The following is a 23,796-nucleotide window of genomic DNA, read 5'->3' as shown; positions in this document are numbered from 1 at the left end:
CACTGAAGGGGCGGGACACAAACGACGATTGGTCAACGACAGAGTCAATCTCGGTCAATTTTTCTCGTCGGACTGTGTTTGAGACGCGAGAGGCGCTCACCCCGTCCAGGGTCTGATTGGCAGGGAGGCTGCTTTGCAATTGGTCTAAACGTGAGGTGGGCGGGACGAAGGATGCGTGACTCCTTGTCCCCTGTCCAAGATGGCTGCCTCCATGGCGCGGCGCTTGTGGCCTTTGGTGGCTGGTCGGGGTCTTCGGCCCCGGAGAGGCTGCGTCTGCAGCTATAGCCCAAGGAGAACTTTCGCCACGGAGAGACGAGACCGGAACCTCCTGTACGAGCACGCGCGCGAGGGTTACAGCGCGCTCCCTCAGCTAGACATGGAGTCGCTATGCGCATGCCCGGAAGAGGCCGCGCGCGCCCTGCAGCTCCGCAAGGGGGAGCTGCGGCCGGAAGACCTGCCCGCGATCGTGAGTGCGCCTGCGCCGGCCATCAACTGCAGGGCCGAATTGAGTTTGCAAGATACTCTCCAGCAGGGGGCGAACCTATTACGGGAATTTTAGCTCCTTCCCAAGTAAACGCCAACATGTGCTTGGCACCCATATGGGTGCCAGTTACTCACGGAGTGCTAGAGCCCTACTATCTACACACCCGTTATGCGTTCCATAAAGCGTGTTGAGTACCTGCTTTGCGCTTAGGAACTTACTACTTGCCAATGTCCTCCGTGCTCCAACCTCATGCCAGGTTTAAGACGACAAAAGAACATGGAGGGAGGGGGAAGGAAATAGGGGACAGGGATGTGAGTCAGACGAGGGTGGAGGGGTTTGCCTTTGGAGAGTAAGAGGTAGAGTCCTGTACCTGCCCCACAGGTAGCAGGCAGTTAAATAGGGTTCTCGAATGAATGAATGGTTCTACTGAACAGTTATTTAAGGAGCATCTACCATATCCCAGGTGTTGAAAGTAAGTTGGTAAGTAATATAATACCACGTGCTAGGGACCGAGAAGCAGAGTCACCATATTGCTAGACCTTGCTGGCATGCTGAGTATGGTCCTGTTCTAAGTGCTCTGTACATATTTGCCTCGTTTCAGTTTCGCAACCACCATATGAGGTGGGTGCCATTATTGCCCCCGTTTCATCAGAGGAGAAACTAAGGCTCAGAAAAATTAATTAAAAAGTGTGGCGGTTCCTCAAAAAATCAAACATGGAATTACCATACGATCCAGCAATCCCACTTCCCAGTATATACCCCAGAGAATTGAAAATAGGGACTTGAACAGATATTTGTTTGTTTTTTTTTTTAAGATTTTATTTATTTATTTGACAGAGATAGAGACAGCCAGCGAGAGAGGGAACACAAGCAGGGGGAGTGGGAGAGGAAGAAGCAGGCTCATAGCGGAGGAGCCTGATGTGGGGCTCGATCCCATAACGCCGGGATCACGCCCTGAGCCGAAGGCAGACGCTTAACCGCTGTGCCACCCAGGCGCCCCTTGAACAGATATTTGTATACCCACATTCACAGCAGCGTTATTTACAGTAGCCAAAAGATGGAAGCAACCCCAGTACCCGTAGATGGCTGAATGGATAAACAAAATGTGGTAAAGACATACAGTGGGATATGATTCAGCCTTGAAAAGAGAAGGAAACTGTGACACAGGCTACAGCATGAATGAACCTTGAGGACATTATGCCAAGTGACGTAAGGCTATCACAAAAAGACAAAACTGTATGATTCTGTTCATACAAGGTAACTAGAGTAGTCAAATTCATAGAGACAGAAAATAGAAGGGTGGTCGCCAGGGGCTGGGGAGAGAGGGGAATGGGAAGATGTTGTTTAATGGGTGTAGAGTTTCAGTTTGGAAAGATAAAGTTCTGGAGATGGATGGTGGGGAAGGTTGCACAACCATGTGAAGGTACTTAATGCCACTGAACTGTACGCTTAAAAATGGTTAAAATGGCATCATGTATATTTTACCATAGCCTTTTATTTATTTTTAAAAAATATTTTATTTATTCATTTGAGAGAGCACGAACGGGGGGAGAGGGGCAGAGGGAGAGAGAGAAGCAGACTCCCCGCAGAGCACAGAGCCTGACACGGGGCTGGATCCCAAGACCCTGAGAACATGACCTGAGCCAGTCAGACGCTTAACGAACTGAGCCACCCAGGCACCCCTACCATAGCCTTTTAAAGTGCTGGCTTAGAGATCCTAAATTATTTATAACCTACTAATGGATCACATCCCAAAGCTTGAAAAACACTTCCTTAGGGCATGAAGTGTGAAGAGGAGTATGGCATGTGGCTTTCTGGGCAATAACAAGGCACGTGAATTGTTCCTAGGAGCCCTGGGGAGCTATGGGTGCTTTCAGGAGGGAGAAGGCTTGGGTAAGAACTCTGGCTGGAGGAGGGGAGCCTGCAGGCTGGGGCACAAGGGTCCTCCAGGGAGCGGACAGGCTCTGGATTGGGGTGGGAGTCAGGGGCGGGAGGAGGCCCACCTGATGAATGTTCTTAAGGCAGGAGGGTCAGGACATGGTGCCTGGCCACAGGGCCAGGGTAGCATCCAGCAGGAGGCTCAGGGCTCTGCAGTGGGGGATGGGAGTTCACGGGTCTGTGCCAGAGGAGGAAGAGCAGACCTAGGGGAGAGATGCTTTTCCTCAAGTCATTCTTGCACATAGTGAGTGAGGAGACATCCAGGGGGAGCCACCTTGTGACCCGGCCTCCCCTTCCAGCTTCCAGCCCCCGGGAAGGAGGACAGTGTTGTTGGTGCCATTTTGTCGAAGGGAAAATGGCAGCCAGAGAGGTCAGAGGGGTTTGCCCAGGGACGTGGGCCCACAGAAGGGCCTCACGACAGTAGGGGTGCCCACGAACGAGCGCCGAGCCTGCCGTGTGGGAGGGCACGGGCTTGGCGCGGCAGCCCCGGAGGACAGAGGCTGCGTCTCTCTTCTGCGAGGCCCTGAGGTGAGCGCCCACAGGGCCTCAGCTCCACGCCCCTCGGCACCTGGGTCCTTTCCCCTTCTTGCTCCGCATCCCTGCGGATGTTGTCCGCTTTGGCTGTCCTCAGAGTCCGTCATCCGGTCCCAGGGGAGTGAGAGACGGCGAGTCTGACATGGGGGCTTCTCTTCAAGGAGGTGACCCCAGAGTCACACAGCCACCTCCGCTCACGTCCACTGGTGAACTTGGACACAGGAGCACACGCAGCTGGGACGGCAGCTGGGAAATGCGTCTTCGTTCTGGGCAGCCGTGGGCTTCACATCAGGGAGCTCTAGTCGGGGGGAGACTGGCCGCTGGGGTCCAGGTGGCCAGAGGCTGAGGCTCCAGCGAGAAGGGCAGGAGCCAGTGGCCACTTCACGCCTTTCCCTCCTGTGTCCACCCCCAGATCTCCATGTGGCAGGAGCTCAGGCAGCTGCGGGAGCAGATCCGGAGGCTGGAGGAGGAGAAGGGGGCTGTGGCCGAGGCAGTGCGGGCCCTGCTGGTGAGCATGGGGGTCCGAGGTGGGAGGAGCTTCACTGTGTTGATTCGACCTCAGTTTCCCCTCTCAGCACCCACGGTACCCGCATCTTTTTGCATGACTCTGCCCACAGCAGGAAACGGGACTTCTGCAGCTTGCCTGCCCTTTCTCAAGAGCAGCGAGACCTTTCGTGAAGCATCCAGCAGAGTCCCCACATGCCTCACGGGCCCAGACACCCCACATCCACACCTGTCATCAGCAGGAGGGACGGAGTTACTGCAGTGGGCTTAGGGCTTCTCGAGAGGCAGTCTCCCGCTCAGTCCACAGGGAGGGTGAACTGAGTCAGGTGTCTGTGGGACTGGACGAAGGGGGGCAAGTAGTCCTGGGTTAGACAGCCAATAGCATCTGCCACAGGGGGCGGAAAAGTCATCGTAAAATGAACAGCAGACGTTTACGTAGCAGTCACTGTGTGCCAGGCACCGTTCTAGGTGCAGTCCTCACAACGCTGTGAGACAGGAACAGCCCAAACCCAGTTTACAACCGACGAAACCAGGGCCCCAGGAGGTTAAAAATGTGCCTCAGAGTCACCGCCAGAAAGTGGGGGCGGCAGGATTCGCACCCAGGCGTTCAGGCTGCTGGCCACCACTGCACTCGAAGGCCAGTTGCAAGACTAGTACATCTCCCAGTGACCCTACTGCGTAAGTGCCAGGCGCCCGGCTACATGCGTCACGGGTGGGAAGCCAGTGCAAACAACAAAAGTGATCACAGTTAACGTTCAGTGAGTGCTAACCCGGCTTCTCAGGGAAGCCATGCGCCAGCCCTGCTGGTGAGCTCCTGTGAGCCCATTTCGCGGATGGGAATACCGAGGCTCGGAGAAGGGACGAGATTTGCCCAAGGACACACAGCTGGGAGGCACCCCATATTCAGACCCAGGTCTGCCTGCTTCCCCTCTGCTGCTGCGGATCGTAGAAGGTCGCAAGTCCACAGACTTTACCTCTCCAAGTCTCAGTTTTGTCATTTACGAAACGGGGAGCACGCCGATGCCCGCTTATGGAGTAGGTTACGGAGAGAGAGGACCGTGTGAGAGCCCTCTGCGGGGACAGGTGTGAGGTGAGCAGAGCCGCAGGTGTGATTACTGTCCATTATCTCCCAGCGTTACTGAGAGAGAAACTGAGGCACAGAGTGGAGGAAGCTCTGTCCGGCCAGGCACCTGCAGAGCAAGGGAACCCCTTCCCCACTCCCATCCCACACCCCCTGGCTCTGTTTGACCTTTCACTCCTCCATTTCCCTCCTTTCCGGCCCCAACTTCAGGAACCTAGTCACCCTCTCCATCTCTCTTCCACCAGGTAAACCGGGACAACGGTCAAGTGCAGCAGGTACTACGGGGGCTTGATGTCCCGTCCCTGTTGGGAGTGGGCGGGTGCCACATGAGTCCTGATTCCTACATTTGTGACCGAGAACAATAAACAGGACTGTCAATCCAAGTTATTGATTCGTGAAACAAAAGGCTGCCTCCAGGTCCTGGCTCTGTATTTGGTTCTACTTCCTTCTCATTCCCAGACCAGCTTAGAGAAAGGGGAGCCAGCGTGGGGCGCAAAGGGGACCACTTCCCTGATAGCTGCGCCCGTAGTCCTGGGGCTTGGGTCATGTGCCTATCTTGGAGCCAATCACTGTGGCCAAGGCCATGGAATGTTCTGGTAGGCCAGGCCTGAGTCATGATCCTCTGGACACGCCATGTGGTGGGGAGGTGAGGGGAGGGGATTTCCCAAAAGGAAATTCAGGCTGTTGGACCAAAGAGACAATGAGTGTCCACCACAGAGGTTCTGCCAGCAAGGCTCGAGGTCAGACTGGTCGAGGGACCCCTGCCCCTTCCTGGGCTGACCCCACCTGCCCCACCCCCAGGACCCCCAATATCAGAGCCTGCGGGCACATGGCCGGGAGATCCGCAAGCAGCTCGTAGTCCTGTACCCCAAGGAGACCCAGCTCGAGGAGCACTTCTACCTGCGGGCGCTGAGGCTGCCCAACTGGACCCACCCGGACGTGGTGAGCACCGTGCTGGGCGCTGGGGGATTCCGGGGGCCCGCCTGGGACCACCTCCCCCATGATACCCACTGTCTCTTTGCAGCCCATCGGGGACGAGAGCCAGGCCCGAGTGCTCCAAGTGGTTGGAGACAAGCCAGGTGGGCCACCCCCTGGGCCCAGGGACCCCAGAAGGGGTGGGGCCCCCGGGGTCTGGGATGTGGCTGGAGCCTGTGGAAGTCCTGGTGCACCCCTCCTCTGGCCTTCCATCCTGTCTCTGTGCACAGCAGTCTGTTCCTGCCCTGCTTTGGCCCCTGATTCCCATGTGGCTCTGGCTCTCTGTCCCCCTCCCTCTTTCTCGCTTCTTCCTGACATTCTCTTCCCCTTGCCCTCTCCCTCCTTTTCCACCTGTTTCCCCGCATCTCTCTCCATCTCTCTCTCTCCCTTTGCCAGTCATGTCTCTGCTGCAACCACATTCCCTTTCTCTCCCTGCCTCTCCCCTCCCTTCCCCTCCTCTCTCTCCTCTTCTCTGTCTCCCTCTCTCTCTCTTAGTGCCGCTCCTTCCCACCATCTCTCTAATCCTCTCTCCATCCCTGTTCCATGTCTCTCCCCCAACCCTTACCCCACCACTTTTCATCCCGATCCAGCTTTCTCCTTCCAACCCCGGGGCCACCTGGAAATTGCCGAGAAACTCGACATCATCCGTCAGAAGTGAGTCCCGCCTGCCCGCTGCCCCTCCCCCCCCACTCCCCACCCCAGCAGCTGGCTCAGCGCTGGGTGTGGAGCCGCCGGGGCCTCGCCCCACATGAATGTTTGATGCCCAGTCCCCCGCCTGGCAGCTGGCCTCTGCCCTGGGGTGCAGAAGAGTCCCCCTCGTCCCCCACCAGCCCCGGCCCACACGCATCCACCTGTCTGCCCATCTGTCTCCCAGGCGCCTGTCCCACGTGTCCGGCCACCGCTCCTATTACCTCCGTGGGGCTGGGGCCCTCCTGCAGCACGGCCTGGTCAACTTCACACTCAACAAGCTCATCCACCGGGTATGGGCCAGGATGGGAGGGCTGCCTGGAGGGGGTGACATGGACGCTGACTCAGAAGGCTTAAGGTGGGGAGGTGGGGGACACCTCTGCTGCAGTGACTGTTTACAGAGCTCTGTGTGTGTTACTGACACGTTTCATTCTTAGAGCAGCGTTAGGAGGTAGCTGCCATTGTTATCCCCGCCTCAGAGATGGAGAAATTAAGGCCTGGAGGGGGCGTAGCTAGCTCAGGATCTCATGGCTGCTGCCTGGAGCTGGCCCTAGAGCCTGTGCTTGTCCCCTCACCACCTGCCTGTAGCACAAAGGGAGCATCGGGGAAGTGTGGTGTTGCTGAACCAGGAGGGGTTGGCAGGGGCTGGAGGCATGGGGCATGGGCGGCGGTGAGGGACTCGGCCATTTCCTGGGGGCACTGGGGAGCCACAGAAAGCTATCACTACACCTTCCACAACCCTGTGCAGGCTGAGCTGAGCAAGGAAACCGTGAAGCCCCAGCAGAGAGGGCCCTGGTGAGGGGGACACCAGGGTCCCGGAGCCAGCTCCAAGCCCACTGCTCAGGCCTTCCTCAGTTTCCTCTGAGGTTGGAAAGACAAGCGGGAGCCGTTGGCCCACTCTGCAGTGTCACTTCTTCCGGTCTGAGCTTGGGGCCTGGTGGGGCTCCTGGCCGCGCTCCTCACCCCACCCCCTTCCTCTTCACAGGGCTTCACTCCCATGACGGTGCCAGACCTTCTCCGAGGAGCTGTGTTTGTGAGTGCTCCCCAGGCCCTGTTCTGGGGGCCCCAGGCATGAGGAACAGCCTGTCTCCCCTACAGAGACCACCGTGGGACTGGGTTGAGGGTGTCAGGCCAGAGCAGAGAGGCCAGGGCAATTCCAGAAGCTTCCTGGGGAAGAGCGGGGGTTATGATTGCAAAATAAAGGCCGAGGTCCCCTGTCCCTGACCTCTGTGGCTTGGCCTCCTCCCCAGGAAGGCTGTGGGATGACGCCAAATGCCAACCCATCCCAGATTTACAACATCGACCCCTCTCGCTTTGAAGACCTCAACCTGGCTGGGACAGCAGAGGTGGGGCTTGCAGGTAAGCACCTGCCTGGAGGCAACAGCAGGGGTGAGGTTACCTCCAGCGTCCTCAGAGCAGCAGGGATTGTAGGGGGACAACCAGGAGCATCCTAGGGGTGACAGCTGCCTGCCTAGGATGTCTCAGTGACCCCAGGCGCAATATGTACGGTTGTGTAGGTTGTTTACTGCACAACAGCACAGTGAGGATCCAGCCACATGCCCTGCCATGAGGTCGTGTCTGCCAGAGGGAACACCTTTTCTAATTCTCACAGAGGTTTCCTGTGGATGGGTGGTGCCCCTGCCTGACTCATCCTATTCCCCTCTTCTCCCAGGCTACTTCATGGACCACTCCGTGGCCTTCAGGGACCTACCCATGAGGTGATGCTCAGTTCCTTTAGATCTTGTCCCCACCTGTGACATTTCCTCTCCCCTCCCTGACTCCACCTCCCCTGCTCCCCCAGGATGGTTTGTTCCAGTACCTGCTACCGGGCCGAGACAGACACAGGGAAGGAGCCACGGGGACTGTATCGAGTACACCATTTCACCAAGGTTGGTGTGGCCGGGACTGGGGAAGAGGTCACTCCAGTGACCCAGGGCCTCCTGACTCCTGTGCCTGCTGTGCTGCCCCAGGTGGAGATGTTTGGGGTGACGGGCCCTGGGCTGGAGCAGAGCTCACAGCTGCTAGAGGAGTTCCTATCTCTGCAGATGGAGATCTTGACGGAGCTGGGCCTGCACTTCCGGTGCGGAGAAGGGTGGGGGTGAGGGAGGAGGGACGGGCTGGCTACGTGCTCCCTCATCGTGAACAGCCTCACCGCCCCCCCCGCCCCCTTTTCCCGTATTAGGAATATCCAGGGTGTGCGTCTGTCAGTCTGTAAAATCCCATGTAGGACCATAGGACGGGGACAGCAGCCTAAGCAGCAGAGGGCGTGCCGGTGTGGAGGCCCAGGCCCCTTCCCTCTTGTGGCTCCCATCCCTGTGCTGCCCCATCTGCACTTCCCCCCAGGCGGCTCCCCGGCCCCCGGAGCAGAGTGGGAACATCCCTTCCCTTTCAGGCGGGACCTGCAGGCAGCCCCACGCCCCTCCGGCCCTGTCCGTCACGGGCTTCCAGAGAGGGCTGGGGATGTGGGCTTTTTCCTCGGGGACCCGGCGACCTGTTAAAAACCTGGGGTGCTGAGAGTGGCCCATGCCTTCTCCTCCCCACCCTCCCCTCCATCCTCTCCTCTTCTGCCGCCCCCGCTGCTGCCACGTCCTCGTATCACCTTCTCCACCTCCCCGTGCCTCCACCTCTCCCCCGCTGACCTTCACCATGACTTTCTCTCCCACAACAGCGTCCTGGACATGCCCACCCAGGAACTGGGCCTTCCCGCCTACCGCAAGTTCGATATCGAGGCCTGGATGCCAGGCCGCGGCCGCTTTGGCGAGGTGAGCCCCCCAGGGCGGTAGGGTGCCTGGTGGGAACGGGTCGGGGGGCCCCCCCTCCCCCACAGCTGATCCTCTCGGCCTGCCCCGCCCCCTCGCCCAGGTCACCAGTGCGTCCAACTGCACGGACTTCCAGAGCCGCCGGCTGCACATCATGTTCCAGAAGGAGGCTGGGGAGCTGCAGTTCGCCCACACGGTGAGCGCCCGCACCCCCCTCCCTCCCTCCCCAGAGCCTCCACCCTCCTAGGCCCACACCAGCCTCAGCCCTCCCGGGCCAGCGGAGGTCATGATGTGGACGCGAGCGTGCCTCTCTCCCAGGTGAATGCCACGGCCTGCGCCGTCCCCCGCCTCCTCATCACCCTCCTGGAGAGCAATCAGCAGGAGGTGAGAGCTGGAAGGATCGTGGTGGGGTGGGGGGCAGAGGTGGAGGCCTGGGGCAGTGGTAGGGACCTGAGGCCTGCTCTGTCCCCAGGATGGCTCGGTCCTCGTGCCCCCCGCCCTCCGGCCCTACCTTGGCACCGATCGGATCACGGCCCCCACCCACGTGCCTCTCCAGTACATCGGCCCCAACCAGCCCCAGAAGCCCAGGCGCCCGGGCCAGCCTGTTTCAAGCTGAGAACTCCCCTTCATCAGTCAGCAGGGCTGTGGTTGCTTCCTGGAGCTCAGGGGACCCTAGAAGCCTGGGACCTATTTTCCTGAGCGGAGTCCTGACATCTGCACTCTTCGTGTCAGCTCCGTGCCTGGGCCACTTCCCTACTTCCCCAGAATCAGCCAGTGACCCTGACGTCACTGACAGTCCCAGCCTGCACTGGAAAGCAGGACGTCTGGGGACTTGAAGGTTGTAGAGATGGGGGAGGCAAGGAAAAAGCCTCCAACCCTCCTTCTTTCTTCCCTCCCTCGGGGCTTAGCAGGAAGTCCCCAATAAATGGTCAGAAGCAAGGCCTCTGTGGATCTGTGAGCAAGGGGGAGGACCCTGGCCGACTCGCTGGGGATGCTGGGCAGCTGGTCAGAAGTGCTAAACCATCACAGGGTCTGTGGCCGGAGGGACCATGGCCAGGAACATCCAGCAAGCCCCGGAGCACATGGACGGCAACTTGGGGGCCACCGCCAGAACTGAGAGGATGCCGAGTCCTCTCCCTTTGCTCTAGGACAAGGGGCACCTTGCACTGACCCCAGTTTCAACCTCACCCCTCCACCTCCCGTGGCAGGGATGGGTCCAGGAGACAACACAGCCTCAGTGAAGCCAGAACTGGCTCTGCCCCTTGCTCTGCCCGGCGCAGTACATGAACCGTCTTCCCAGCTCCTCCAGCCACAGCCCGTCCAGTGACCCTCAGCTCCTCTCCTGCCTCCATCAGTCCTTCCTTCAGCAGACCCCGGCCGCTGTTCCTTCAGAGTATCTCCAGAAGCCGTCCTTAATCTCTCCTCCCTGGTTCTGTCCACTGTGACTGAGTCCCGGCAGCCTCCTCCCTGCCTCCCAGCTCCCTAGGGCCCCACGAGAAGCCAGAGCAACCCTGTGGACCCCCGTGGCAGGCCACGTCCCTCCCCCACTCGGAGCCCTCATGTGGCTCCATCTCAGGAAAGGACAGAGTGGTCCCCAGGATCCACAAAGCCCCACATGATCTGCCCCCTGCCTTCCTCCTCAACCCACCTCTCTCGATCGTGCTCTGGGTCTGGCCCTTCGAACTCCGCAGACCTTTGCCCTTGCTAGTCCCTTCGCTGGCTACTCTTTCCCTCCATCTTGCATGATTGCCTCCCTTTTCTCACTCAGGCCTTGGCCCAAATATCCTCCCCCGAGAGGACTTCCCTGCCCGACAAGAGTAGAGCCCTAGCGCTCCTGGGACGCAGGAGTCTAGGAGCATTTCCTCCTTCCTGACGCAGAGCCAAGTGCTGCGTCTGCCCCTTCTCAGCTGTCCGCTCCGAGAGCACAGGGAAGTTCGCCAGTGTGTCCACTGCTGGAGCCCCGGGCTTTATAAGAGGGCTGGGCATACAGTAGGTGCTCAATAAAAACGCCCGGCCGGAAGGGGCTGGGCCCCGTGTGGTTCCCAGTGCCCGGTGCTGTGTAAATGCCCTTCTGCACGCCTCGCCCACAGCCACGCCTCACCTGGGGAGTCGTGGCCGCCAGCCCCATTTCACAAGGGATGGAACCAACCCTAGCGCTCGGCAGTTTGCGCAGGCCGCACGGCTGGTAGTGCTGGGCCCGGGATTCAGGCCGAGCCCAGCCTAACTTCTGAGGAAGTAGGGTTAGGAGACCCAAATTTCCTGATGACGAAGCAGCCAAAGAGCAGTTGCCCGAGGTCTCTCTGCAAGTGGGGCCGCTGGATTCGAACCCAGGTCGGCCTCCCAGCACAGCCTGAAGCCCAGCAGACCGTATTTGTCTGGGGGACGCGCCCTCCCTCCACGCGGGCGCTCAGGGGCCATTAGCTGGAGGGGAGCGCGTACAGGACGTGCGTCCCCATGAATAATTGAGGGTCTCAGGCAAGTGGCCGCCCTGCAGCTGTCACCCTGCTGCGGGCGGGGAAGGGGCGGTGGTGACATCACTTCCTCCCCTGCGGGGCCACAGGCGCGGGTAATAAGCAGCTGCCGTGCCATCCAGCAACACAGAGCACCCTGGTCGGGACGCCCCACCATGCAGCGCCGTGGGCCCACCTCCGTGCTGCTGTGGCTGCCGCTGCCCCTGCTGCTAGCACTGCTGATGGGGGTGGGTGAGTGCCAGAAACTGGAGGGGGGCCTTCTGTGGCCAGCTCAAGGGACCAGGGACTCGAGGGACCAGGGGTGGGAACGGTGCACCCACTGGGGTTGGACTAGAGACTTCACGGGCTGAGCTTCCAGGTGGGGACCGTGCACCTGGTAGGTAGGCTGGGGGAGGGGATAGGAGAGTAACGGGATGCACCTCGGAGCTGGGATCAGCACCCGGGTGTCCGAGCCCAGCACCCATCTCCTTCCTCCATAGCCACCACTGCTCCATTGGCACCAAGACCTTCCAAAGAAGAGGTAAGGAGTGCGGACCCCTTGCCCTGCCTCATCTCCCCTGCACTCCCGCCCTCTCTGACCGGCCTGCATGATCATCTCCCCTCACACCTCCAACTGCTCTCATTCCCCCATCTGCCCTGCCCTCAACCTCCCCTCTGCCCCTTCACCCCCAGCTGACCCGCTGTCTGGCCGAGGTGGTCACAGAAGTGCTGACACTGGGCCAGGCCCAGAGAAGCCCCTGCACAGCTCTCCTCCACAAAGGTAAGCAGGGCCCAGGCCCCAGTTCCTCTGGGGAGCCCCCCCACCCAGGGTTTTGGGCAGGGCTTCCTGGAGGAAGGGGTGTCTCCTCCCCGAGCCCCCTGGCCTGGGTTGGCATAGCACTGTGCAGTGTCCAGCCTGGCCTCCAGCTCCAGCCTTGGGATTCCCAGCAGAGGTACGGGATGGGGGCAGAGACTGTCCCCCAGACCTGACCCTCCTCTCCCAGTTTTGGGCAGCCCCCCTGCGGGACCACGGGCAGGCCCCCAAACTCCTCCAGGTCTCAGTTTCCCGATTTGCTGCACAGAGCATCCTCTCTTTCTGCCAGAGATGTGTGAGACAGAGCCCTACGGCTGTGTGTCCACCAGAGAGAAAGGCCTACTGGTTGGGGATTTCAAGAAGCAAGAGGATGGGAAGACGAGGTCCAGCCAGGAAGTGAGGGAGGAGGAAGAGGAGGCAGCAGAGAGGGCCCACAAGTCTGAGGTGCGGGAACAGACCATCCACGAGCAGCTCCACAGCCGGCTCCGCCAGGAGGAGAACGAGGAGGAGGAGGAGGAGAAGACAGAGGAGGAGGAGAAAAGGAAGAAGAGGGGGCCCATGGAACCCTTCGAAGGCCTGTGGAAGCAGGACCTAGAGGGTGGAGGGGGGCCCCAGAAGCAAATGACAGAGCAGACCACTGACAAGGAGACAGCCCAGTTTGAGGCAGAGGAGAAGGCCATGCAGGTGCTCGGTGGGGCCCACAGCCTGTGGCAGGGAGCCGAGGGCGGGGGAGGAGAGAGGCACGAGGACTCACCGCACCACCACCACCTCCACCAGCCAGCAGCTGAGCCCAAGCAGGAGGAGAAGGAAGAGGCTTCGGAGAGGGAGGTGAGTGGGAGGAGGAGGCGATGGGCAAGTGGGGTGGACCAAATGGCCAGCGTATTAACAACCAAACACGTACTAGTGTTGGGCCACAAAGAGCCAATATCCACCACAAATGGATCATAGTGACCAGGACTGACACCAGGACTAGGCAGCAACAGCCAAGCAAGGCCTCTGCTGGACCAAGACGGCCAAGACGGCTGAGATTACAGTAACCAAGATGGCCACCAGCATGGCCTGTAATGAGCAGTCTGGCCACATGGAAAGTGGCTGCCGGGCTTGGTCCACTAGACTACAGATGGCCACCACAGCTGAGTCATGGAAAGTAGGATGTCCCTAGTAGCCAGAATGACCAGCACCTCACAAAGGGGTCACAGCATCCAAGTTGGGCACCTTTACTAGTCCTCTCTGCTGCTGTTGGCTAGGCAGTCAACACGGACCGCACTGCTGGTCACGCTGGCCAACGTAATTCTTCCACTATGGCCCCCATCGCGGTCCATGGTGACCAGGACGACCACTGCCGGCTGCCGTTGTGCAAAGTGACACGGCCCACATTCACGGGTGACTACTGGGGTGGCCCGCCCTTGAAGGTGGGTGCTGACCAACCCATTTCTGATCCCAACAGGAGCATGACATGGAGCGGTTGGAACACGTGAGAGAGGAGCTAAAGAAGGCAAGCGAGATCCTGGGAGAGGAGATCAGGAGGGAGGGATGATCCCGACCTCACGTCCTCCTTCCCGACACACCCTACGGCTAAGGGCTGTGCACCCCCAAAGCTCACCTAATGGCCCACTCCATTCCCCAACCTGCAAGTGGGCCGTGTGACCGGGCCCAGGGGGCTGAGTCTGAGCTGGGTAGAGGGGCTGGGCTCACACTGACTCAGGACACACCCGGCCTCCCTTGTCACCCACTCCAACCCTTCTGTGTGAATAAAGCACAAAGAAAACCACTGCGGCTTGTGTGGTACTTGATTCTGGAGGGACAGGGACCCAGGAATAAACTAGAGGACTGCAAAGGCGACCGTCAGTCTAATCTCTGGTTGTCAGAACTGGGATTTTATTAAACTGGAAACTCTATTAACAATTGGGTCAGACGGGGTCATCAGGGAGAGGTTTTGAGGCTGGGGTGGGAGGTAGCCGGTTTTGGCTCCGGCCACTGTGGACCACGATGTCGTCGTATTCATCCTGGGGGCAGAGGGGGCAGGCAGAGGGGCTCAGGCGGCTGCCACCTTGTCAGCTGTCCAACTTCTTGCACCCACCCCGGCAACTGGGTCTTGCCTGGAAGCCCAAGTTCCCCACTCAAATCCCCTGCTCCTGGTTTGCCGACCACCATGTTCGAGGTCACCTGTGCTCTCCCACCGCCCTCCACTGCTTGGGCTCCAGCCCTGCTGCTTCTCCACAGCCGCTGGGGTCTCCCTCCTCTGCCCCCTTCCTCTGCCTCTACCCAGACTCCTCACCCCCCGCCCCCCAACCTCGTCCCCTGTCCAAGGTAGTGTCTCTGCTGCCTGGGTGCCCCAACACAAGCTCCTCACTGCTGGCTAAGGTCTTCCGTGCTGCTGCCAGTGTGGGAACCACTGCTGCCGGAGGTCAGCTTCCCACGGCCTGAGTTCTCCAACTCTTGCTCCACGTGATCACTCCCTACGCTGTCAGCCACCACAGCCAACCACTGCCATTACCGGTCACTCCGACCAAGGTCTTTAACTCTGCCTGAGTTCTCCCTCTGCCTTTGCCTTACGGTCTCAAGCACCACTCCCCACGTTCTCCCCACCAGCCCGGTCCAGGTCTCCCCGGACTGCGGCCTGATAGCCCTGGCACCGCTGCCTGAGTTCTCTGATCGCAGCGACCTGAGGTCGGTCCCAAGACACTGCCTAACTTCTCTTCTCCCCTCTTCCCACCTGCCCGTTTACCCTGACCCCCCAGCTGGGCCACCCGGTCTTTCCTCCTGACTCACGCCCTCGTCCCCGCTGTCACTGTCGCTACTGCTGCTGCAGGGGCCAGGCCTGTCGTCCTCGTCCTCGGGCTCAGGGGCTCCATGTGCACGGAGAAGGCGGGCAAGGATGGGGTTGGGCCGGAGCGTGGCACTGCCCAGTGGGGTGCGGCCCCCATACATGCGGGTGGCAGGGTCGGCACGGCTTGGGCCTCCACTGCCAAGTGCAGGGGGCTCCGGCCACACGTGGGCTCCTGCAAGGATCAGCAGACAGGTCAGGGAGGCCCTGCCCCACTCTGGGCGACAACCTTCCCTTCCACGCCTTCTCCCTAGGGCAGCTCACCGGTTTGTTGAGGTCCGCTCCAGCCTCCCGGAGCAGCCGGACCATCTCTGCATCTTTGTGGATGACGGCCACGTGAAGTGGGGTATGGCCTGCAGATAGAGTGACTGGTGTCAGATGATGGGGGTGAGGAGCCCAGGCCCAAATGCCAAGGCCCTAGGGGAGCGCTTCATGGCCTGAGGGGACCGAGTTTGGGGTCCAGCTCCTGAATGCCTGGGTAAGTCAAAGAGGCAACTGCACCCCCAATGCCTAAGTCTTGGTGGTCTGGAACTTGCTGGCAGTGCCGAGGCCTGGTTTGTGGAATGTCTGGGGCCTATGGGTGAAGAGCCTGGGGGCTTTGGACAGGAAGCCTGGATCTTGGGGCCAGGAGACTGAGTCTCTGGTCTTTATTTCACAAAGGACCTGGACCCCAGATTCCTGGGTCCTGAGTAGTTGAAGGGCCTGTGACCTTGGGAGGTGGACTGGGCCCTGAACACCGGGTCCCGGGTGATCTCAGTCCCTCTGTGGGAGGGGCTTAGGCCAGTAGTTGGGCTTCGAGGTGGGGGAGCTGAGACTCAGATGCCAGGGCCCTGGGTCCATGGGCTCTTTTTTCCCATGAGGCCTGGCTGAGGGCTGCCCCTGAACCCGGTGTCAATCTCTGGGAACCTGGGCCTTGACTTCCCTTGTCCTGGGTACACTAGGACCTGTGGTTGGTGAGAAGGGGTGAGGCCCAGGTGAGCTGTGCCTTCCAGCTGGGGAACCTGGGCCCAACAATGGGATCTTAGTAGATCTAGGCCTGTGGGTGACAGGTCTGGGTCCCAAGTGGGCCCCCATATGGTCTGGGTCCTGAAGCCCACATGACCGAGTCTCAGTAATCTGGGGCCTCAGTGGGAGCCCTTCCCAATGCCTGGGTCCCTGAAGCCTCAGTATTATTTTCCAATGGGCTGGGTCTTGAGTCAGAAGAACGGAGCCCAGAGCCCAGTGCTCTCGCTCTGCCGGGAGCCCGGGCCCTGCGCAGTGACTGGGAAGCCTCACCCTCGTAGTTTTCAGCCTCCAGCTGCAGCTTCCAATCCTCCTCACTCTCTTCATCTTCCTTCTCCGAGTCAGGTTCGGGGTACAAGGCAACAGATGAGTGGTCGGCGTCAGAGGTGCGGTCAGGGCCCTGAGCGAGGTAGGTGTTGGGGGCTCCCCTGGCGCACCGGGGACGGGGCTGGAGTAGCACACGAGCGCAGGCATGTGCCCTCGTGCGGCAGGCCAGGTGCAGCGCTGTGTGGCCCCCACGCTCCGCCACATGCAACCCGGCACCCGCCGCGTACAACTTCTCCACTGTGGAGGCCTCCCCCAGGATGGCTGCCAGGTGAAGGGCTGTCTGCAGGAGCAGAGGGCAGGGATTAGGGGCTGCACTGAGAACCCAGCCCCAAGCCCTGTACTGGCCCTTGGGTGGCTCACCTGGCCCAGGTCATTCTGCAGGTCCAGGTACTCGGTGCCCGCCGCAAAGCCCAGGAGGAAATCCAGGAAGGGCTCGTGCTGATGAATCACTGCCAAGTGCAGTGCCCTGAAGACAAAGACAGGGAGCAGAGGACAGAGGTTAAGTACCCCTGGGGCACCTGGCTGGCGCAGTCAGTTCAGCGTACAATTCTTCGTTTCGGCTCAGATCATGATCTCAGGGTCGTTGAGATCGAGCTGCATGTTGGCTTCCACACTCAGTGCGGAGTCTGCTTGAGATTCTCTCTCCCTCTCCTTCATCCCCTCCCATTCATGCTCTCACTTTTTCTTTCTCTCTCAAATAAATAAATCTTAGGGGGGAAAAAAAAGAAGTCAAGTATTCCTGTATTCCTTCATTCAACACACATAGCAAATAAACACCTACTGTGTGCTAGGCCCTGTGACCACAGTTCGGGAACCAACTGTCAGGAATCTAGGAGGGTCAGGTCAGAGTTAATTCAGCAATTTTGTTTAATTGGTGTTTATTAAGTAGGACTTCTACTTCCTCCCAAGATGACATCACAGGGACCGGATTTTCCTCTCCTCTGAATCAACCAAAAAAAATCAGACAAACTACAGTATAGGAAGCAACAGTTTTCCAGATACTGGTCCTCATGCAATGAATGACAGTGACCCCTGAGAGACAGGACACATAGTGAGGTGAGACCTTTGACTGACTGCCACGTTTCCTGTCTTGAGAGAAATGACACAGCGCAGGGAGGGGGAGCCCAGGCAGGGCCCTGGCAGATTGCATATGAGGTGAGATGGAGCTGAGTCTGGGGACAGCAAGGCAGGAGAAGTCCTAGGACAGAGAACCCAAGAGGAGAGACCTGAACAGGGAAAGACCCTAGAGATCTGCAGGGGGGCCTCTCAAGTATTTAGGAGAAGACTGATCAGTGCAGGGATGTGAAGAAACTACCCCAGTCTGGGGAAGAAACCATCTGAACAGATTAGGGAAACATGCCCATTGCTCACAGGGGTCCAGGAATAGTGCCTGTTGCCACCAGTCAGACTACAAAAAAACCCTAAGTCACAGGACATTGGGGAGAACACTCTGGAAGGTCTTACCACAGTAGTGGGGAATAATAAGCCCTGGATTGAGCACTGGTCAGGACTCACCTAACAAATCATAAAAGTAAAACCAGAAAGGATCAAACTACTTAAAAATAGTTGAACTGCATCCCAAAACAACATGCAAGAATATTTATAGGAATACACAACTGGCCAGCTTAACAAGGTAAAATTCACCATGTTTGGCATCTAATCAAAGATTATTAGGTAGGCAAAGAAGCAGGAAAACACAATACATAATGAGAATACTCATCAGTTGAAATTGGTCTAGAAATGACCCAGATGCTGGAATCAGCAAATAAGAACATTAAACGAGTTCATTATAAGTGAATCTCATACATTCCAGAAATTAAGTAGAGACATGGATGATAAAAGAAAAAGACTCAAATCAAACTCCTAGAGACAAAAACAACAGCATCTGAAACGAAAAAATACAGTGGGTGGGATTAGCAAAAGATTAAACAATGTGGAAGAAAAGACTAGTGAACTTGAAGACTTTGCGGTAGGAACTATTTAGAATGGAACATGAGGAAAAAAATATGTGTGTGTGTGTGTGTGTGTGTGTGTGTGTGTATTATTTTTTTAAGTAATCTCTACACCCAATGTGGAGCTTGAACTCATGACCCTGAGATCAACAGTCGCACACTCCACTGACTAAGCCAGCCAGGCGCCCCCAAAGAGACAATTTTAAAATGAAAAGAACATCAGTGAGCTATGGGACAACTTCGAGCAGCCTGATAATATTTGATACTTAAGTCCCTAAATAAGATGGGGATAGAAAAAAAATAGTCAAAGAAATAATGTCTGGAAAATTTTCCAAATTTGATGAAAACTATAAACTCACAGATCCAAGAACAAGAAATGTTAAGAAAACTATGCCAAGGCCAACATAAAAATCCTGTTCAAAACCAACGATAAAGACAAAAATCTCAGGGGCGCCTGGGTGGCTCAGTCAGTTAAGTGTTCAACTCTTCATTTCGGTTCAGGTCATGATATCAGGATCATGAGATCAAGGCCCTCGTCAGGCTCCTCACTCGGCATGGAGTCTGCTTGAGATTCCCCATCTCTCCCTCTCCCTCTGCCCCCCCCAGCACTTGCTCGCTTACTTGCTCTCTCTCTAAAATAAATAGAGTATTAAAAAAAAAAAAAAGACAAAAGTCTCAAAAGCGGCCAGAGAAAAAGATACTTTAAGTCAGAAAAATAAAAAAGATGATAGCAGATGTCATCTAGGAAATAAGGCAAGGGAACACACTGGAGCAACATCTTTCAAGTATTCAAAGACAGTCAACCTGGGATTTTTTTTTTTTTTTTTAAGTAGGCTCCATGCCCAGTGTACAGCCCAACGTGGGGCTTGAACTGATGACCCTGAGATCAAGACCTGAGCTGAGATCCACAGTTGGATGCCTCACTGATTGAACCACCCAGGCACCCCTCAACATAGAATTATTTTTTTTAAAGATTTTATTTAGGGGCACCTGGGTGGCTTAGTCGTTAAGTGTCTGCTTTCAGCTCAGGGCGCGATCCCAGAGTCCGAGGATTGAGCCCCACATCGGGCTCCCTGCTCCGCTGGAAGCCTGCTTCTTCCTCTCCCACTCTCCTGGCTTGGGTTCCCTCTCTCGCTGGCTGTCTCTCTCTGTCAAATAAATAAATAAAATCTTTAAAAAAAAAAAAAAGACTTTATATATTTGAGAGAGAGAGTTGAGTGAGAGAGAGAACAGGAGCGGGGGTAGGGACAGAAGGAGAGGGACAAGCAGACTCCCCACTGAGCAGGGAGCCCTACTCAGGCCTCGATCCCAGGACCCCAGGATCGTGACCTGAACCGAAGGCAGATGCTTAACTGACTGAGTCACCCAGGCACCCCTAACCTAGAATTCTTTAACCCAGCAAAAACATCTTTCAAAAAGATAAATAATGATGTTTTCAGGTATAGAAAAGCCAAAGGAATTTATCACCAGCAGACCCAGATTGCCAAAGAAAGGTTAAAGGAAATCTACAAGCAGAGGAAAATGACATCACACAGCAATATGGACCTATACAAAAGAATAGTGAACACTCAAAATATAACTTTGTAGGTAAATATGGAAGACTTTTTTCTTGTTATGTAAGTCTCTATTTTTTTTATGTCTCTTTAGGACGTAATTTGAAAAAAAAAAAAAGAAAAGTTGAGTGTTTAAACAGAACTCCTAACGACGTATGGTGGAGTTTACAACACACATGTAAGTAACATGTAGGACAACAGTAACATAAGGGTCAGGAGGGGACAAATGGAAATATACTATTCTAAGATTCTTTTATCTTGTACCCTATGCGAGGTGACACAGTGTCACTTGAAGGCAGACCAGAATAAGTTGAAACTGTATGGAATGAGCTATAGAGCGGAGGTCGGCAAACTTTTTCTGTAGAGGGCCAGAGAAAGATGTTAGGCTCTGTGGATCCCACAGTGTGTCTTTTATCTACTCGGCTCTGCTGTTGTGATACAAAAGCTGCCACTGACAACGAATGAGCAGGGCTGTATTCCAGCAAAACTGTATTTCTGGAGTCTAAAATGTGAATTTCATATCATTTTCACTTGCCACAGAATATTCTTTTGCTTTTTCCCAACGATTTAAAAATGTACAAACCATTCGTAGTCTACAGCCATACAAAAGCCGCTGGCTGGCTGGATTTTGCCCGGAGACCGCAGTCTGCCAACCATTTAAACAACAGAACAAAGAATTAGAGCTAATAAAGCCAGGGACTCCTAGCTGGCGCTGTCGGTAGAGCGTGTGACTCTGGATCTTGGGGTTTTGAGTTCAAGCCCCACGTGGGGCGTAGAGATTACCTAAAAACAGTATCTTAAGGGGCGCCGGGGTGGCGCCGTTGGTTAAATGTCCGACTCTTCATTTAGGCTCAGGTCATGATCTCAGGGTTATGCGATCGCACCCTGCATCGGACTCTGCCCTCAGTGGGGAGTCTGCTTGAGATTCTCTCTCTCCCTCTCCCCCCTGCTAAAATAAATAAAATAAAATAATAAAAAAAAATAAAATCTTAAAACAAATAAATAAAGCGAATGAGCCAACGAAAAAACACAATGGGACAAAATGTACGTACGGGTTCCAAAAGAAGGCAGAAAAAGGAGAAAAGGTAAACAAAGAAGAGGTGCTAAGTAGAAAATTAACAATAAGATGATAAATTTAAGCATAACTGTATCAATAATTAAATGTAAATGGTCTGAGCATTCCAATTAAAAAGCAGAAATTGTCAGACTGAATAAAAAAGTAAAACCCAACTACATATGCTCCCTACAAGTAAATATAAGTATGAAAAGATAGGTTAAAAATAAAAGGATGGGGAAAAGATACCATGCTAACACCCGTCAGTCAAAAGAAAGCAGGAGTGAGTACTTTACTATCAGACTAGACTTTAAAGCACGGAATATTACCAGGTATAGAGAGGGTTACTTCAAAATGACAAAGAGGTCAATTAAGCAAGAGAACATGAGAATTCTAAACATTTGTGCCCCTAATAACAGAGCACAGGAGAAATGGACAAATCCACGGTGACTATTGGAGACTGAAGATTTCAATGCAACGTCCCCCCTCAATAACGGATAGAACAAGGAGATAGAAATCATCAGCAAGGATATATAAAACTATGGCAAAGCTAGAAGCCAACGGGACCTCTAACTGACATTTAGAGAACACTACACCCAACAACAGCAGAATACCCATTCTTTTCAAGCGCACACATAATGTTCGGCACCATAAAACAATTCTCAATAAATTCAAAAGGATTCAAGTCATACAAAATATGTTCTCGGTCTACAATGGAATTAAATTATAAGTCAATAAAAGAAAGAGATTTGGAAAACTTTCCAAGTATCTGGAAACTAAATAACATATTTCTTTCTTTCTTTCTTTTTTATAAGATTTATTTAGGAGTGACCGATTCTTGGTTTCAGCTTAGGTCGTGATCTCAGGGTCATGAGACTGAGCCCCACATCAGGCTCTGTGCAGAGCCCCCTTTGGTTTCTCTCTCCCTCTCCTCTGCCCCTACCCCCCAAAATAAATAAATAAATAAATAAATAAATCTTTAAAAATATATATTTATTTGAGAGAGAGAGCGCACAAGCAGGAGGGGCAGAGGGAGAGGGAGAGAGAATCCCAAGCAGACTCCACACTGAGCATACAGCCCAATGGGGGCTCATTCGAGGACCCCGAGATCACAACCTGAGCCAAAACTAAGAGTCAGACACTCAACCAACTGTGCCACCCAGGCGCCCCTAAATAACATATTTCTAAATAATCCACTGGGCAAAGAAGAAATCAAAAGAGAAACTACAAAGTATCTTAAATTAAATGAACATGAAAACACAGCATATCAGAATTTGTAAGAGACTGCCAAAGCACTACTATGGGAAATGTACAGCATGAAACACCTATGTTAGAAAAGAAAGGTCTCAAACGATCTCAGCTGCCACCTTAAGAAACTAAAAAAAAAGAACAAATTAAACCCAAAGTAAGCAGAAGGGGGCAATAATGAAAATCAGAACAGAGATCAATGAAATTGAAAGCAAAAAAAAAAAAAAAAAAAAAAAAAACAATAAAGAAAATTAATGAAACCTAAGCGGGGTCTTTGAAAAGACTAATATTTCCTGAGTGCGTCTTATAGGTCAAGCACTGTTTAGTCACTGCGGATAGAACAGTAAACGCAATACACAAAAACCCCAGCGCAATCCCTCACAGGCCTTTACATCTCTTGTTCCTTCTACCCGGAGAGCTCTCCCCCAGATACTCTACTGGTCTCATTTTGGTCCTTTATTTTTTCCCTAAAGAAATTACTACCTTCAGACACACCATTTTTCTGTCTTTCTTGTATATTTTTTTCATTTTTCTTTGTTTCTTCCTTTCCTTTCTCTTCTTCCTCACTTTGTGTCTACATCCTTGTTTCTTTCCTTCTCTGCCCCTTTCTTTCGTTCCTTGTGTCTCCATTTTTTCCCTCCCTCCTTTCCTTCTTGTTTGTCATTCTGTCTGTCCTTCTGTCTATATACCCACCCTAGAATGTAAACTCCACAAAGGTGTAAGTTTTTGTCTGTTTTCTTCACTGCTTTACGAAAGCACCTAAAACAGGGCCTGGAAGGTGGTAGTGTTCAATAAATATTGAACAGCTATTAATCCCTGCTATCGTGTAGCTTACATTTTCTCTTTGAATGTAAGATCTGAAGATCAGTGCTCAGACGGTAGAATCTTAGAGTCAAGGCCAAGTATTAATTTTGGAAATCTACGTTAAAGGCGCATAAATCAGGAGCTAAGGATCAAAGATCATATTTGGAGGTAGGAGGTCAGGAGGGGCCTGTCTGAACCACAGCTCTTAACAAAAGTCTCAGGACTGGGGTCAGGAAGATCAAATCGAGTCTGAGGATCAATGGATAGGGATGTGGAGCTCTATGAACCAGAGTTCAAGAAAGGAAGGTCAGAGGAATTAAGGGGTTAGGGTCAAAGTTGGATAGGAAATTGGTTTTACTGAAGGTTAGGACTCGGGGATTAGTGATCAGAAAGTCGAGCATCAGAAGTTAGATTTAGGAGTGAGAGGTTAGGAAGCCGGGATCAGAGACTAATAGGGAATCAGACATCGGATCCCAGGGCCCGGTTAAGCAACCTAAGGTTCACTCACGTGTCCCCATCCTCAGTGACGTAGCCAAAGACGAGGGGCGCCCACGACAGCCCCGGGCCCAGCTCGGCGCCCAACCCCGGTCCTCCGGGGGCTGCTGCGTCCGGACCCAGAGAGCCCAGGCCGCTGTCGCACCATTCATCGGCCTCCGAAGCTTTCCCCAAGCACGCGACCCCGGCCATGGCCCCCGAATCCTCAGGGGCCCCAGCGGCCGCCCGCCTGTAGCTAGGCTCTGCCTGAAGCCCTGGCGCTTCCGCCCTGCGGGGAATTCCCCAACACTCCCCCTTGACTCATCCAA

General features: G+C 55.0%; 3 protein-coding genes across 4 annotated transcripts; 2 read left to right on the top strand and 1 right to left on the bottom strand.

Moving 5' to 3' along the window:
- Positions 1 to 71: 71 nt before the first annotated feature.
- On the top strand, positions 72 to 9,901 carry SARS2 (seryl-tRNA synthetase 2, mitochondrial). Of its 2 annotated transcripts, XM_040633947.1 has the most exons (17): positions 72 to 466; positions 3,369 to 3,464; positions 4,787 to 4,818; positions 4,945 to 5,020; positions 5,415 to 5,483; positions 5,566 to 5,620; positions 6,107 to 6,170; positions 6,391 to 6,496; positions 7,189 to 7,236; positions 7,454 to 7,562; positions 7,876 to 7,921; positions 8,005 to 8,092; positions 8,174 to 8,283; positions 8,872 to 8,965; positions 9,066 to 9,158; positions 9,281 to 9,346; positions 9,435 to 9,901. In XM_040633947.1, the coding sequence occupies exons 1-17, from the start codon at positions 200 to 202 to the stop codon at positions 9,576 to 9,578; spliced, it is 1,563 nt and encodes a 520-aa protein (XP_040489881.1). In that variant the 5' UTR covers positions 72 to 199; the 3' UTR covers positions 9,579 to 9,901. The 2 variants fall into 2 exon arrangements, with proteins under 2 accessions (XP_040489881.1, XP_008686906.2); XM_008688684.2 differs by lacking the exon at positions 4,945 to 5,020 and having other exon boundaries at positions 148 to 466; positions 4,787 to 4,816; positions 5,343 to 5,483.
- A 151-nt stretch (positions 9,902 to 10,052) lies between these two features.
- CCER2 (coiled-coil glutamate rich protein 2) lies at positions 10,053 to 13,997 on the top strand. Its single transcript, XM_008688685.2, has 5 exons — positions 10,053 to 11,664; positions 11,913 to 11,953; positions 12,106 to 12,193; positions 12,516 to 13,054; positions 13,674 to 13,997. Exons 1-5 carry the CDS (start codon positions 11,589 to 11,591, stop codon positions 13,761 to 13,763), a joined length of 834 nt encoding a protein of 277 aa, XP_008686907.2. The 5' UTR covers positions 10,053 to 11,588; the 3' UTR covers positions 13,764 to 13,997.
- Positions 13,998 to 14,084: 87 nt separating this feature from the next.
- On the bottom strand, positions 14,085 to 23,778 carry NFKBIB (NFKB inhibitor beta). Its single transcript, XM_008688683.2, is given in 7 exon segments — positions 14,085 to 14,232; positions 14,999 to 15,177; positions 15,180 to 15,228; positions 15,318 to 15,406; positions 16,329 to 16,662; positions 16,743 to 16,848; positions 23,502 to 23,778. Coding segments are annotated over 7 exon segments (1,032 nt in total). The 5' UTR covers positions 23,681 to 23,778; the 3' UTR covers positions 14,085 to 14,136.
- Positions 23,779 to 23,796: the final 18 nt, after the last annotated feature.

The sequence above is a fragment of the Ursus maritimus genome, unplaced genomic scaffold (assembly GCF_017311325.1).
Source record: "Ursus maritimus isolate PB19 unplaced genomic scaffold, ASM1731132v1 scaffold_19, whole genome shotgun sequence".
In the NCBI taxonomy this organism is placed as follows: Eukaryota; Metazoa; Chordata; class Mammalia; order Carnivora; family Ursidae; genus Ursus; species Ursus maritimus.
Note: the sequence above shows the minus strand (reverse complement) of the source record. Positions and strands in the feature narration are given on the sequence as shown.